Source organism: Ipomoea triloba, chromosome 1 (genome assembly GCF_003576645.1).
Source record: "Ipomoea triloba cultivar NCNSP0323 chromosome 1, ASM357664v1".
Classification (NCBI taxonomy): domain Eukaryota; kingdom Viridiplantae; phylum Streptophyta; class Magnoliopsida; order Solanales; family Convolvulaceae; genus Ipomoea; species Ipomoea triloba.
Genome location: NC_044916.1, coordinates 893340 through 906461, shown reverse-complemented (window position 1 = coordinate 906461; position 13122 = coordinate 893340). Strand labels below are relative to the sequence as shown.

The 13122-nt window shown below is 39.9% G+C and overlaps 2 protein-coding genes across 2 annotated transcripts; both read left to right on the top strand.

The window, feature by feature from the left end:
* Window positions 1–220: 220 nt before the first annotated feature.
* On the top strand, window positions 221–5721 carry LOC116029699. Its single transcript, XM_031271746.1, has 5 exons — window positions 221–662; window positions 726–973; window positions 1043–2349; window positions 2477–4046; window positions 4465–5721. Exons 1-5 carry the CDS (start codon window positions 221–223, stop codon window positions 5719–5721), a joined length of 4824 nt encoding a protein of 1607 aa, XP_031127606.1.
* A 2229-nt stretch (window positions 5722–7950) lies between these two features.
* LOC116028485 (protein EXECUTER 1, chloroplastic-like) lies at window positions 7951–13024 on the top strand. Its single transcript, XM_031270207.1, has 12 exons — window positions 7951–8573; window positions 8700–8816; window positions 8978–9043; window positions 9760–9860; window positions 10009–10090; window positions 10600–11328; window positions 11423–11546; window positions 11712–11881; window positions 12029–12103; window positions 12231–12323; window positions 12407–12553; window positions 12654–13024. The coding sequence occupies exons 1-11, from the start codon at window positions 8187–8189 to the stop codon at window positions 12497–12499; spliced, it is 2037 nt and encodes a 678-aa protein (XP_031126067.1). The 5' UTR covers window positions 7951–8186; the 3' UTR covers window positions 12500–12553; window positions 12654–13024.
* The last annotated feature ends 98 nt before the right edge of the window (window positions 13025–13122 follow it).

Here is a 13122-nt window from a genome sequence, read left to right as displayed (position 1 = left end):
CGGGTCTGGATGGCCAGTCCCGCCCGTCTCAATGAGTATCATCAGTTGGAACTGTCGGGGTTTGGGTGGTCCCCGTACAGTTCTAGAGTTATTGGGTCTTGTGTCCAAACAACGACCCATGTTTGTTTTTTTGATTGAAACGAAAGCGAAAGCGGGGCAAGTTGAATTTGTTCGTACACGTTTGGGTTTCGAGGGAGTCTTCTGTGTCGAGAGGATTGGCATGGGAGGAGGCTTAGCATTATTTTGGCGAGATAAGGACATAGCTACCTTATTGAGTTATTCACAGAATTATATTGATGTTATTGTGACTCTACCGAGTAAGCCTCAGTATCGGCTAACCTGTTTCTATGGATTTCCTGAGAGGACAAGAAGACAACAATCATGGGATTTATTGCGTCAGCTTAAGGGGCAATCTACGCTCCCTTGGATCGTCCTTGGCGATTTCAATGATTTATTGTATCATTCAGAGAAACGGGGTCCAAACCCACATCCAGAATCCCTTATGATGGGTTTTGGTGATGCCTTACAAGATTGCAGACTGATGGACCTTGGTATGATGGGAAACCAATTTACGTGGGAACGTGGTCGTGGAACGGAGGCTTGGGTTGAAGAACGCCTGGATAGGGCGGTTGCTACCCTTGAGTGGTCTGACATTTTTGAAGGTGCAACAGTGTAGAACCTTTTAACTCTATCTTCAGATCACTGTGCTATTTTCGTGGATTTAGAAGTGAGCCCGACGTGGCCAGTTCGCAAAAAATTCCGCTTCGAAGCTGCATGGTTGCTAGATGATGGTTGTAGGATTGTTGTGGAACATGCTTGGGGTCTTTCGATTGGTATGGAATTCCAGGAAAGAGTGTTCGGTTGTGGGCAGAGATTGTGGCGGTGGGGAAGGGAGCATTTCAAGAAATTTGGTAATCGCATCTCTCAGTTACGCAAGCGATTAATATCACTGAAGGAGAACCGATTTCCCTGGGCACTGTCTGATTATTTAAAAACCGAGTCTGAATTAAATATACTGCTTATTCAAGAGGAAACCTTCTAGCGTCAAAGATCAAAGCAGTTATGGCTCAAGAATGGTGATAACAATACAAAATATTTCCATAAATCTGCCACTGCAAGGAAACGAAGTAATCATCTCTCGAGGATTAAAACTCAAGATGGAGAATGGGTTGATGGCTTGGGTTTAAATGAAGAGATATTGAGGTATTTTAGTGAGATATTTACATCTGCTACTCCTGCGACATCTTTTTTTCATAATGTCCAATCTCACATCACTGAGGATATGAATATGCGCCTGCTTAGACCGTTCACAGTGGAAGAGGTTAAGTTGGCACTATTTGATATGGCTCCGAATAAGGCACCAGGCCCGGATGGCATGACTCCTGCGTTTTATCAGCGGTTCTGGTCTGTGGTAGGTCATGATTTATCTTGCTTTGTTTTAAATTGTCTGCATAGTGCTACTATTCCCCACGGCTTGAACGGCACTAATATTGTTCTCATCCCGAAAAAGAGAGTACCGGAGAGGGTTTCTGATCTTCGCCCCATAGCGTTGTGTAATGTTGCATATAAATTTTTGGCTAAGGTTGTGGCAAACCGAATGAAGGAGGTGCTGGATTGTGTTATATCTCCTAACCAGAGTGCATTTGTGCAAGACATATTATTGTCGGATAATATTATTGTAGCTGGGGAGATAGGACATTACCTTAAGCGTACAAGACAAGGGAATGTCGGATGGGCTGCTTTAAAGCTAGACATGGCCAAGGCTTATGACAGAATGGAGTGGGGATTTTTGGAAGGCATGCTACATGCCCTCGATTTTCATCCTGATTGGACTAAGCTTGTGATGTTATGTGTGACAACAATTCGGTATAATATTACGGTCAATGGAGAGGTAGCCGGAACAGTTGTGCAATCAAGGGGTATTCGTCAGGGTGACCCTCTTTCACCTTACTTATTCATTCTTTGTGCTGAAGGTCTTTCTGTTTTACTTAACCAAGCGGAACGTAGGGGTGATATTCATGGAATTAAAGTGGCACGAGGTGCTCCAGCGGTGTCGCACCTATTATTTGCAGACGACAGTCTTCTTTTCTTTAAGGCTATTCCGAGGGAGGTGCAAGTGGTTAAAAATATTTTGGATATGTACTGTGGGGCTTCAGGTCAAGCAATTAATTTTGATAAATCCAGTATCATGTTCAGTTCTAGTACGGCGACCCCTACAAAGGAATTTGTGGCGGATATATTAGGTGTGCGTGTGGCCAATGATCTGGGAAAGTACCTTGGTTTACCTTCTTTTATGGGGCGCAACAAGTCTGTTACGCTTCGTTTCATTGAGCAGAAGATTACCGAGAGGTTACAATTGTGGCGTAGTAAATTCATATCCAGGGCGGGAAAAGAAATTCTTTTAAAATGTGTGGCACAAGCTCTTCCGATTTTTTTCTATGTCAGTTTACTTGTTGCCAAAGGCCATGTGTGTCAGGATGGAACGGGCAATGAATCGATATTGGTGGGAGAGCGGGAATGCGACTAGCAGGGGTATTCATTGGTTAAGTTGGGACCGAATGTGCTTGCCTAAATGCCATGGGGGACTGGGTTTTAAAAAGCTACACGAGTTCAATATTGCCCTTCTAGCTAAGCAGGGGTGGCGTTTGTTGTTGCATCCGGAGTCTCTGGTGGGCAGACTTATGAAGGCACGATATTACCCCAACTGTGATTTCTTGCATGCTCAGCTTGGGGCTAACCCGAGTTATATTTGGCAAAGTGTTTTAGCAAGCCAATCACTTCTTAGAGAGGGGATTGCAAAGAGAATCGGGGATGGTAAGGACACTGCGATATGGGGTTGGCCTTGGCTTTCTGATGTTGACAATCCATCCTTGGTAACACCATGCATTGACAACTTGAGAGAGGCCAAAGTCAGTGGTTTGATTGATGAAGCAGGTAACTGGGATGGTGAGATTGTGAGGGATCTGTTTGTGGACTCTGATGTTGCTCGTATTCTAGCTACTCCAATTTCTCCCCAGTTTAAGGACACATGGCGCTGGAAAGGTGATTGGAGAGGTGTTTATGCAGTTAGACATGGGTATAGAATATTAACTTCTTCAACCTTTGCTGCAGATTCTCGATTGTGCTTCATAAAATGTCGCCAGCTTTGGAAATTGCCAGTTCCACCAAAAGTCAAAAACTTCATATGGCGATGTATGCGATCTGTCCTCCCTGTTCGCGAAGTGCTTAAAACCCGTCATGTTTGGGCAGGAAGTGGATGTCCTTTTTGTGTTGCTGAATCGGAAACAATGGAACATCTTTTTTGTGCTTGCCCGCAAACAAAGCAGGTATGGGATGATTCGTCAATATTATTTGAAGAAAGTTTGCCGTTGCTGTTGAATAAGTTATTTGATGATGGTTGTTTAAATAAAGCTGTGCATGCTGCTGCTATATTATGGATCATTTGGTGTACAAGAAATGATGTGGTCTGGAATGAAGGCTCTTGGTCTATCATTGGCATGCGTCGGCAAGTGGCGGGATTACGTGAGGTATGGCATACAGCATACTCACAATCTGCTTTTGTACATGCAACCATTCCTTCTCCTTATAATTGGTCACCACCGACAGAAAACCTCATCAAGTGTAATGTTGATGCTGCAGTCAATGATAATGGGGCGAGCTATGGTGTAGTTATTCAAGACCATAACGGCAAGTATGTGGATGCATGTGATGGGCGGCTTGGACTTGTTCGTGATCCTTTGTTGGCTGAAACTATGGCAGCAAAGGAGGCGTTGTCGTGGCTTAAGGCTAGCGGCTATTCTAATTTAATTTTTGAAACTGATTGTCTTACTTTCTGCAATAGTTTTCATTCGAATTCTTCGGACCTATCTTATGTGGGTGTGTTAGTTAAGCAATGTTGTGATATTGCTAGGGACATTGAGAACGTGTATGTTCACCATGTCCGTAGATCAGCGAATCATGTGGCTCATGTTCTTGCACGGGCAGCTGGTTCTTTGTCTGGCTCAAGGTCGTGGGGATCTGTTCCACCGGCCTGTATTTCCCACTTGGTTGATTATTAATGCATTGATGATATTTCCTTTCAAAAAAAAATAATAAAATCAAAATTTAAAACAATTGAAATAAAAATAAAAAATACAATATGTTCTTCCCGTTCAAGTGTTCAACCCTAATTCCCAAATCAGTTTGGGTTCAACCTAGTTTTTCACTATCACCGTCAAAGTCGCACCACCATTTTCATTACTGTTGCTCCTCTATTGCTAATGCGCTCCACCAGCAGTTTCTTACATTAATAATCCGACTTCGCCCAGCTCCAAAGCTGAAGGGATCACTAACACCATTCTTTGTAGGTGATTTGTCAGGGGAAAGAATCCTTTTATTTTTTTTTTAATTTTTGTTGGTGTTTTATTTTCACTACAAGGCCCTCGTTGCCGAGTGTTTTTTTTTTTTTTTTTTTNGATTGCAAAGAGAATCGGGGATGGTAAGGACACTGCGATATGGGGTTGGCCTTGGCTTTCTGATGTTGACAATCCATCCTTGGTAACACCATGCATTGACAACTTGAGAGAGGCCAAAGTCAGTGGTTTGATTGATGAAGCAGGTAACTGGGATGGTGAGATTGTGAGGGATCTGTTTGTGGACTCTGATGTTGCTCGTATTCTAGCTACTCCAATTTCTCCCCAGTTTAAGGACACATGGCGCTGGAAAGGTGATTGGAGAGGTGTTTATGCAGTTAGACATGGGTATAGAATATTAACTTCTTCAACCTTTGCTGCAGATTCTCGATTGTGCTTCATAAAATGTCGCCAGCTTTGGAAATTGCCAGTTCCACCAAAAGTCAAAAACTTCATATGGCGATGTATGCGATCTGTCCTCCCTGTTCGCGAAGTGCTTAAAACCCGTCATGTTTGGGCAGGAAGTGGATGTCCTTTTTGTGTTGCTGAATCGGAAACAATGGAACATCTTTTTTGTGCTTGCCCGCAAACAAAGCAGGTATGGGATGATTCGTCAATATTATTTGAAGAAAGTTTGCCGTTGCTGTTGAATAAGTTATTTGATGATGGTTGTTTAAATAAAGCTGTGCATGCTGCTGCTATATTATGGATCATTTGGTGTACAAGAAATGATGTGGTCTGGAATGAAGGCTCTTGGTCTATCATTGGCATGCGTCGGCAAGTGGCGGGATTACGTGAGGTATGGCATACAGCATACTCACAATCTGCTTTTGTACATGCAACCATTCCTTCTCCTTATAATTGGTCACCACCGACAGAAAACCTCATCAAGTGTAATGTTGATGCTGCAGTCAATGATAATGGGGCGAGCTATGGTGTAGTTATTCAAGACCATAACGGCAAGTATGTGGATGCATGTGATGGGCGGCTTGGACTTGTTCGTGATCCTTTGTTGGCTGAAACTATGGCAGCAAAGGAGGCGTTGTCGTGGCTTAAGGCTAGCGGCTATTCTAATTTAATTTTTGAAACTGATTGTCTTACTTTCTGCAATAGTTTTCATTCGAATTCTTCGGACCTATCTTATGTGGGTGTGTTAGTTAAGCAATGTTGTGATATTGCTAGGGACATTGAGAACGTGTATGTTCACCATGTCCGTAGATCAGCGAATCATGTGGCTCATGTTCTTGCACGGGCAGCTGGTTCTTTGTCTGGCTCAAGGTCGTGGGGATCTGTTCCACCGGCCTGTATTTCCCACTTGGTTGATTATTAATGCATTGATGATATTTCCTTTCAAAAAAAAATAATAAAATCAAAATTTAAAACAATTGAAATAAAAATAAAAAATACAATATGTTCTTCCCGTTCAAGTGTTCAACCCTAATTCCCAAATCAGTTTGGGTTCAACCTAGTTTTTCACTATCACCGTCAAAGTCGCACCACCATTTTCATTACTGTTGCTCCTCTATTGCTAATGCGCTCCACCAGCAGTTTCTTACATTAATAATCCGACTTCGCCCAGCTCCAAAGCTGAAGGGATCACTAACACCATTCTTTGTAGGTGATTTGTCAGGGGAAAGAATCCTTTTATTTTTTTTTTAATTTTTGTTGGTGTTTTATTTTCACTACAAGGCCCTCGTTGCCGAGTGTTTTTTTTTTTTTTTTTTTTTTGTGTTTTATTTTCCGGAACCTCTTCTTGGAGGAATGTTTGGGTTTTGGTTCGTGAAGATTGTTGCTGGATTGGTAGTTTCCGATAGCACCTCGGCGTAGTCCATGGTGGTTTTGTCACCAACTTGTTCGATAAACTGGAATTCATAGTTTCGGATAGCACCCCGGCGTAGTCCATGGTGGCTACCTTCACGGTGGAGTCTTGGCCGATGACTGAGAAGTCTTAAATTTTTTGGTTGTCCGTGCTCTGTTTTAAGACTGAAATTTTCTACGATGTGTTGGACTTTAAAGGAGATGGCTTTCTCTGGCGTGCTAGGCATTTACTTGTGGTGGATAACATTGTTAGGTCCATGCTTCTTACTGTAGGTGTAAATCTCCCATGAATTTTTGATTTGGGTGTGTCATACATTTTTGCTTCAACGTGGCGGTGCTTCTGGATGACTTTTGATGATTTTGCGCTTGGTTAGTTCAACCGTGAAGAAGAAGAAGATATGAAGACGAAGCATTATTGGACTGGGTGAGACAAAGCACTGACTGGTGATGGCATAGAAAGAAGAAGAAGAAGAACAGTAGACGGAACAGATATGAAGCAAAGAAGACGAACCAGTGATATGAAAGAGAGAGAGAGAGAGAGAAGATTAAGGTTTATGTGGCAAGTCAAACATTCAAATTATTGCCAAGTAATCTGCCACACACGGATTTACCGGAAGTTACCGGAAGAGTAACCGGCTAATAGGGTGGAATGCCCTAAAATTGTGAGTTGATGTGTTTAATTGTACATTTTAAAAGTTCACGGGCTTAATTGACTTTTCGTGAAAAGTTTAATGGCCTATTTGCACCTTTTCCCTTCAAAATTGTTTTTCTATATCTTTAAAATTTTAACTTTATTAGTAACAACAACACTAAAACTTAGTATATAAAAAAGAAAAAAAAACATAAAAAGCTACAAATCTATGAGCTGCAATTCTTTATGGAAGACTTTATTGTGTACGATAGAGAATATATACTTCGTAAAATAAATATAGTGGGGTTATTCTTATGCCAAAATGCAATCTCCATCATTTCCAAGATAGATAGAGTCTTACGTAGATATTACGTGTAAATTATACGTCAAACTAACTTTAAAAATTATTTATCATTATATTATAAATAAATACAAAAAAATGAATACTCATTTGTTTTGGAGATACAACTACCCTTCTCCCCCAGTCGAACTCTATTATTTTAAATACCTCATTATTTTTTAGTATTTCTTATGGACTTATGGAAGAGTTTTTATTTATTTAATTTTTTTATTTTAATTATCTTGGAAAAAATCCATAATTTCTTATTTGGGAAAGGCACTTCATACCACTAGAAAACAAAGTCATTGACACTTCTTAAAAAGTTTAATTATTCGATAGTGATTTTATAATTTTATTGGGAAATTGTAAGTTATACCCCTCCATAATATGCTAATTATCAATGTAACTTTTGAACTTTTGAACTATTAGAAGTGCAAATGTTGCATATCAATGTTCAAAAACGGCATATGTATTGCCCATTCCGTCACTAGTCTGGATCTAAAACGATACCATTTTAAAAGGATCTGAGGCAATATATGTATATTTTGAAAATTGTGAAACAAGATTTATACAAATATATAATAATTCAAGAGTCACAGAACATAAATTACAAATTTTCCTATTTTATTCTTAATATTTTATATATATTATATATTATATTTTTATATTTGAGTATGGTTAGACAACCGAAAAAACCACCACCAGGAACGCAGATTGCAGAGAGAAGAAGAAAAAAAAAAGGAAAAAAAGATAGTCACGACTCAGGGGTTGGCTGACGTCAGAAATTGGACATCCTTATCCTAAACAATAACCTAGTACGGAGTACTTCCGATCTTCGTCGTAGACACTGCTTTCTCTTCTTCTTCTTCTTCCCCGGCGATACCGGTCTGAACAATCTCTGTTTCTTTATATAATCAACGGCGGCTCCTTCTTTGTTCTCTCGATTAATTCACACAACCGCATAATCGCAGGGAGCTCCATTGCATCGCGAAAAGGTATTTTCCCCATGCTGTCGATTGCCCCGCCATCATTCCCGTCTCCGAGCCCTCACAAATTCTCCCCAACCACCGCGAAATTCGCGTTTCCGTTGAGCCGTTCCTCGTCCTCGATTTGCGGCCCTCACTCTCCGGTCTGCTGCCGCTGCGTGAGCGGCGGCGCGGATCCCCCGCAGTCAGGGGACGGGTCGAGCTGGAGGTGGGACCTGACGATTCAGGATGCGTTTACGAATGTGATGAAGCGGTTCGATGATTTCGTGAATCCGAACCGGAATCACGAGAGTGTTGGCGCCGTGGAGACGGCGAGTGAGGAGAAGGACGAGGAATGGGATTGGGAGCGGTGGAAAAAACACTTTTCCGACGTCGAGGAGCAAGAGCGGATCGTTTCGATCTTAAAGGTAATGTTTTTATGATTTTATCCCCTTTTTCTGAAAAGATACCAAACATATCTCTTAATTATTTTATACATGTTTCTGTTACCTAGTACTGATTCTAATGTAGGTGTTTACTGTTTATCTCTGCAGTCACAGTTAGCAGGTTATATTAATCGGGAAGATTATGAAGGGGCTGCCAGGCTTAAGGTGGCTATTGCAGCTGCAGCTACAAATGACACTGTGGGCAAAGTGAAATCCCATTTTAATGTAGGAGTTCTTTAATTCTTATGAAACTATGATTGTTGTTACCTTAGCTTTTTGGTGGCATTTTATATATGCCGGATTGATGTTAAGCATTTGTTATGTTCGATATCCTAGAATGTTCTATTTCCATAATTTGACTATATCTATCTGGGATTCAAATGCAGAACACAGTGGAGGAAGAGCGGTACTCAGATGCAGCCTGGTTACGAGATTATGCTGGCGCTGGATTGGTTAGTAAGCTTAACTGGATAAGTTTGATATTAGCATGTATGAGGACTGATAATTATATGCTTTGGGGTGAGTCTCCTGTAGGTCGGGTCAAGACAAAGAGAGAATGTAATACGAATCAAGAATAAATTGTCCCAGGGGAAATGTAATACTTTTAAATCAAAATGTAATATTTAAGGGTTGAATAGTTACTTATAAGAAAAAATGTTTTACTAATCATGGATAAATTGATTGATTGTTACTTAAAGAAAAAGTGTAATACTTCACTTTTGATGAAAAATGTAATATTTTAAAATCAAAATGTAATATTAGGGATTTAGGGGTTGAAAAGTTACTTACGAAGGAAATTGTAATACTTATGAAGGAACGCGTAATACTTATGAAAAACTCAACCCGCATCGGTGAGAAGGTCTCATAGGAGATTTTGCCTATGGTTTGTGTTAGTTGCCTACTACGAATATTATATGCTAGCTTCACTCAATCTTATTGTACTTGAATTTTTCTTGTACTTTATAAATTGTTAGGGGGAATGATTCACTGTCTGTTGCAATCTCTGAGTGCATATCTTTTCCAGTTTTTTCCTCCCCCACCTATACGTTTATTAGTTTTGTTAAATCTGTAACTATGCACCAATGGGGGTTGCGGCTACTGTGTGACTCAGATGCTGTAGAATACACCATAACTCTGGAATATAACGAAAGTCTTTATCTGAATCTAGGTGGGTTGGTGGGTTGGAGTTTCAGAAGGTGATCCTTATGGACGCATTATTCGTATAAGTGCTGAATATGGAAGATATGTGGCGAAAAGTTATACTCCGAGGTAACTTGATTAACCCCACCTTTCTGCTGATTCGATGTAAGGGTGCCTTTTTGTTACCCTTCCTCCAAGAAAGAGAGACTTTAACTTTGTTGGTAAATTAAGAATAAAAGAAGTATGTTACTTATTGGAATACGCATTCAATTTTCAGGCAGCTTGCGTCGGCAATGGATGGTGCCCCCATCTTTGAGATATTTCTCACAATGAATAAGAAAGACGAGTATAGGTTGCAGGTACTTTCTTGCAAGCATCAGCTTCTGCTTTGATTGAATTTTCATTTACAAACTCTCATCTAAGGACAAGTAAACAGAATAAATTTATCGGGCATTTGGTTTAAACATTGGAATTGGAATCAAATAAATAAATAAATATGTAATAATGTTATTATTTGTTAGACCACGACGTGTTTTGAATAAGCCCTAACTATGGGAGACACCTTTAAGCTCGTACCATACTCAGATTAATCCCTGCTCGCACCAGGCCGGCCCAATTAAGTGGCAAAGTGTTGGCCATATTGGTTTTTCCATACGAGAGGGGGTTTTGAACTCCCGACCTCTCTTAAAGGACAAGAGTGCCATCTATATATATATATATATATATATTCAAATTCCACATTCAATGCATGGAGGATGGCTTTTATATTGTTTACTTTTCTTCCTCATTTTTGATTCCGATGTTTTTATTATATAGTGTCTTCCTTTACTAAACAATATGTAAGAGACTGCGTCAATCATGATTTCAGGCTGTCTACTTGAAGCGGATGACAGCTACTCAGGACTTAACAATTCCTTCCTCCAAAGTATCTGGTGCTGCGAGTAACTTGGACTCTCGGAGTCCAACTGAAAACAAAAATGATCTATTTGGAAATAGTAGTGAAGTTTCAGAAGATGATGAAGATAGTGACGATGATTCTGGTTTTGGTAATGCGTTACAAGACTTGATTCCTGGTGTGAAGGTCAAGGTTTTGAAAGTAACAGCGCCAGCTAAAGTGGACAGGGATTTAATATCGAAGGTGATTGAAGACATAATTGATGACGAAGACGAAGATGAAGAGGAAGAGGAAGAGGAGGATATTAAGGAAACAGACTCCGAGATAGAAAGTGTCAGTGCTGAAGAAGAAATTAAAGATCAAAGCGACATAGAGCAGAATGCAATTGAAATCGATGCAGATCGTGGGGTTAGAGACGGTGTAGAGCAAAATCAAATTGCTTTGAAGGTTGTTGTAAGTGGCCTTGTACAGAATATGTCTAGTAATGCCCGCAGTAAAGATTTTCAACGTGTGCCAGCTAGGCTGGAAAGAAAGGGTCGTTTATCATTTACTTTTACTATAGAAGAAGATGATAAACAAACTTCTGGTGGCAGCAAACAATCCCCACGAAATAGAAGTCCTAAACTCCAAGGTCAACGGAGCATAGACCATCTGATGCTTGATCTTGCAAAATTTATTGGCCGGGGAAAAATACCTATGAAGGTTGGACTTGCTAAATTATATCATCACGTTCTCATTTGTTTCTTCATATTAATGATTATTATTGATTTGCCATTTATGCCCTAAAAACTTGCAGGTGCTTAAGGACGTTAGCGAGTTGTTCACTCTTACTCTAAATCATGCTCGAAATCCTCAGCCATTGTCAAAATCAACTACTTTTAATCGCATTGAGATTCCGACCTCTCAGGACCCATTAAATGGTGATTAATTAGAAACTTACCAACAGTTCTTATGCTGTTCAGATTGTTGGCTGTTTGTTTTCTGCTATTTGAAAGAACTCATTATCACTGCCATATTATTTTTAATTTGAATAATTTCCCCACCTTTATTCTCCTTATTCATTGAGGATGTTCGGATTTCATTAGGCCTATATGTTGGTACACATGGTCTTCGATCTTCAGAAGTAATCCACCTAAGGCGCAGATTTGGTCAGTGGAAAGAAGATGGCGTCACAAAGCAGTCATCTAGGATTGAATTTTATGAATATGTTGAAGCTGTAAAATTAACCGGAGATCCTTATGTGCCTGCTGGCCAGGTAATTCTCTATGTGATCAAACCATTGATTTCCTTGTTCTGTTTTTAATTAAAATTTTAATTTCCTGCTCTCTAAAGCAATTCTACATAACTTTCTACTTTTACTTTCTTGCCAAACCATTATTACAGCACGGTTTTTCATTTGCAGATTGCCTTCCGGGCAAAAGTTGGGAAGCAATATCAGCTTCCTCATAAAGGGATTTTCCCAGAAGAATTTGGCGTGGTATGGATGTGATATTTTTCTGTGAACATTTCATCCCGTTCCTGCATTCTTCCAGTTTTACGCAATTATTATAATTATATTGTTTTTTCGTTTTCTAAGGGTTTATGATCTTTGATCAACAATGCAGATTGCTCGATATAAGGGACAAGGAAGGCTGGCAGAGCCAGGGTTTCAAAATCCTCGATGGGTTGATGGAGAACTTGTTATTCTGGATGGAAAGGTTTGCAGCTCTCGAGTCTCGAGTCGATTTATATCCCATATGATTCTTTTCCGCATCAGTTCACATTCGCTTTGTTTTTGCAGTACATCAAAGGAGGGCCTGTCATTGGGTTCGTATACTGGGCAACCGAGTATCATTTCTTGGTTTTCTTCCAACGCCTGAGGCTGCAGGAGTAGATAACCGTTGCACATACAGGTTGAGGTTGTCTATTCTTTCCTCAGATTTTGTAGGTATGTTGTCTCATTAAATGGTCTGGCAGTCATAGGTTTTCCGTTTTCCTATAATGATTCTCAAGCCTTATCAAAATTTCTGCTGTTTTTTACCGTGTAGATGAATTTCATAGAGCCCTTTGAGCTGAGTTGCAGATACAGAAAGCTCGGTCTCTGCTAAATGGCGATGTTTGGCTAACAGCAGGTTTTGACATAATCTTAGTATTTGGATGATCACAAACATTGCATTCTCAGCCTTCCCCGTATCTCTTATTTGATGGCTCTTTCTCGACACTGTAAATATGCTGCTTTGTGTATTCAATTCATAAATAGTGCTACAGAATTTGATTTTCACTGGTGCTTTTGGTGGGAATCAGACTTATAATCTCTTAGTTTATCTAGGTTTTGTAGTGTATATATGCATTTAAGCCCGTTTTATTGAATAATATATAAACGCTCAATTTGATTATCTCTAGTGCATTCGATTTAATATTTCTTAATTGTTTTTTATAATATTTTTAAGTTACGCGAAACAAAGATATGGTTGTGCACTCGTGCATGTGTTCCGAAATGTGTGATTATTTACTAAC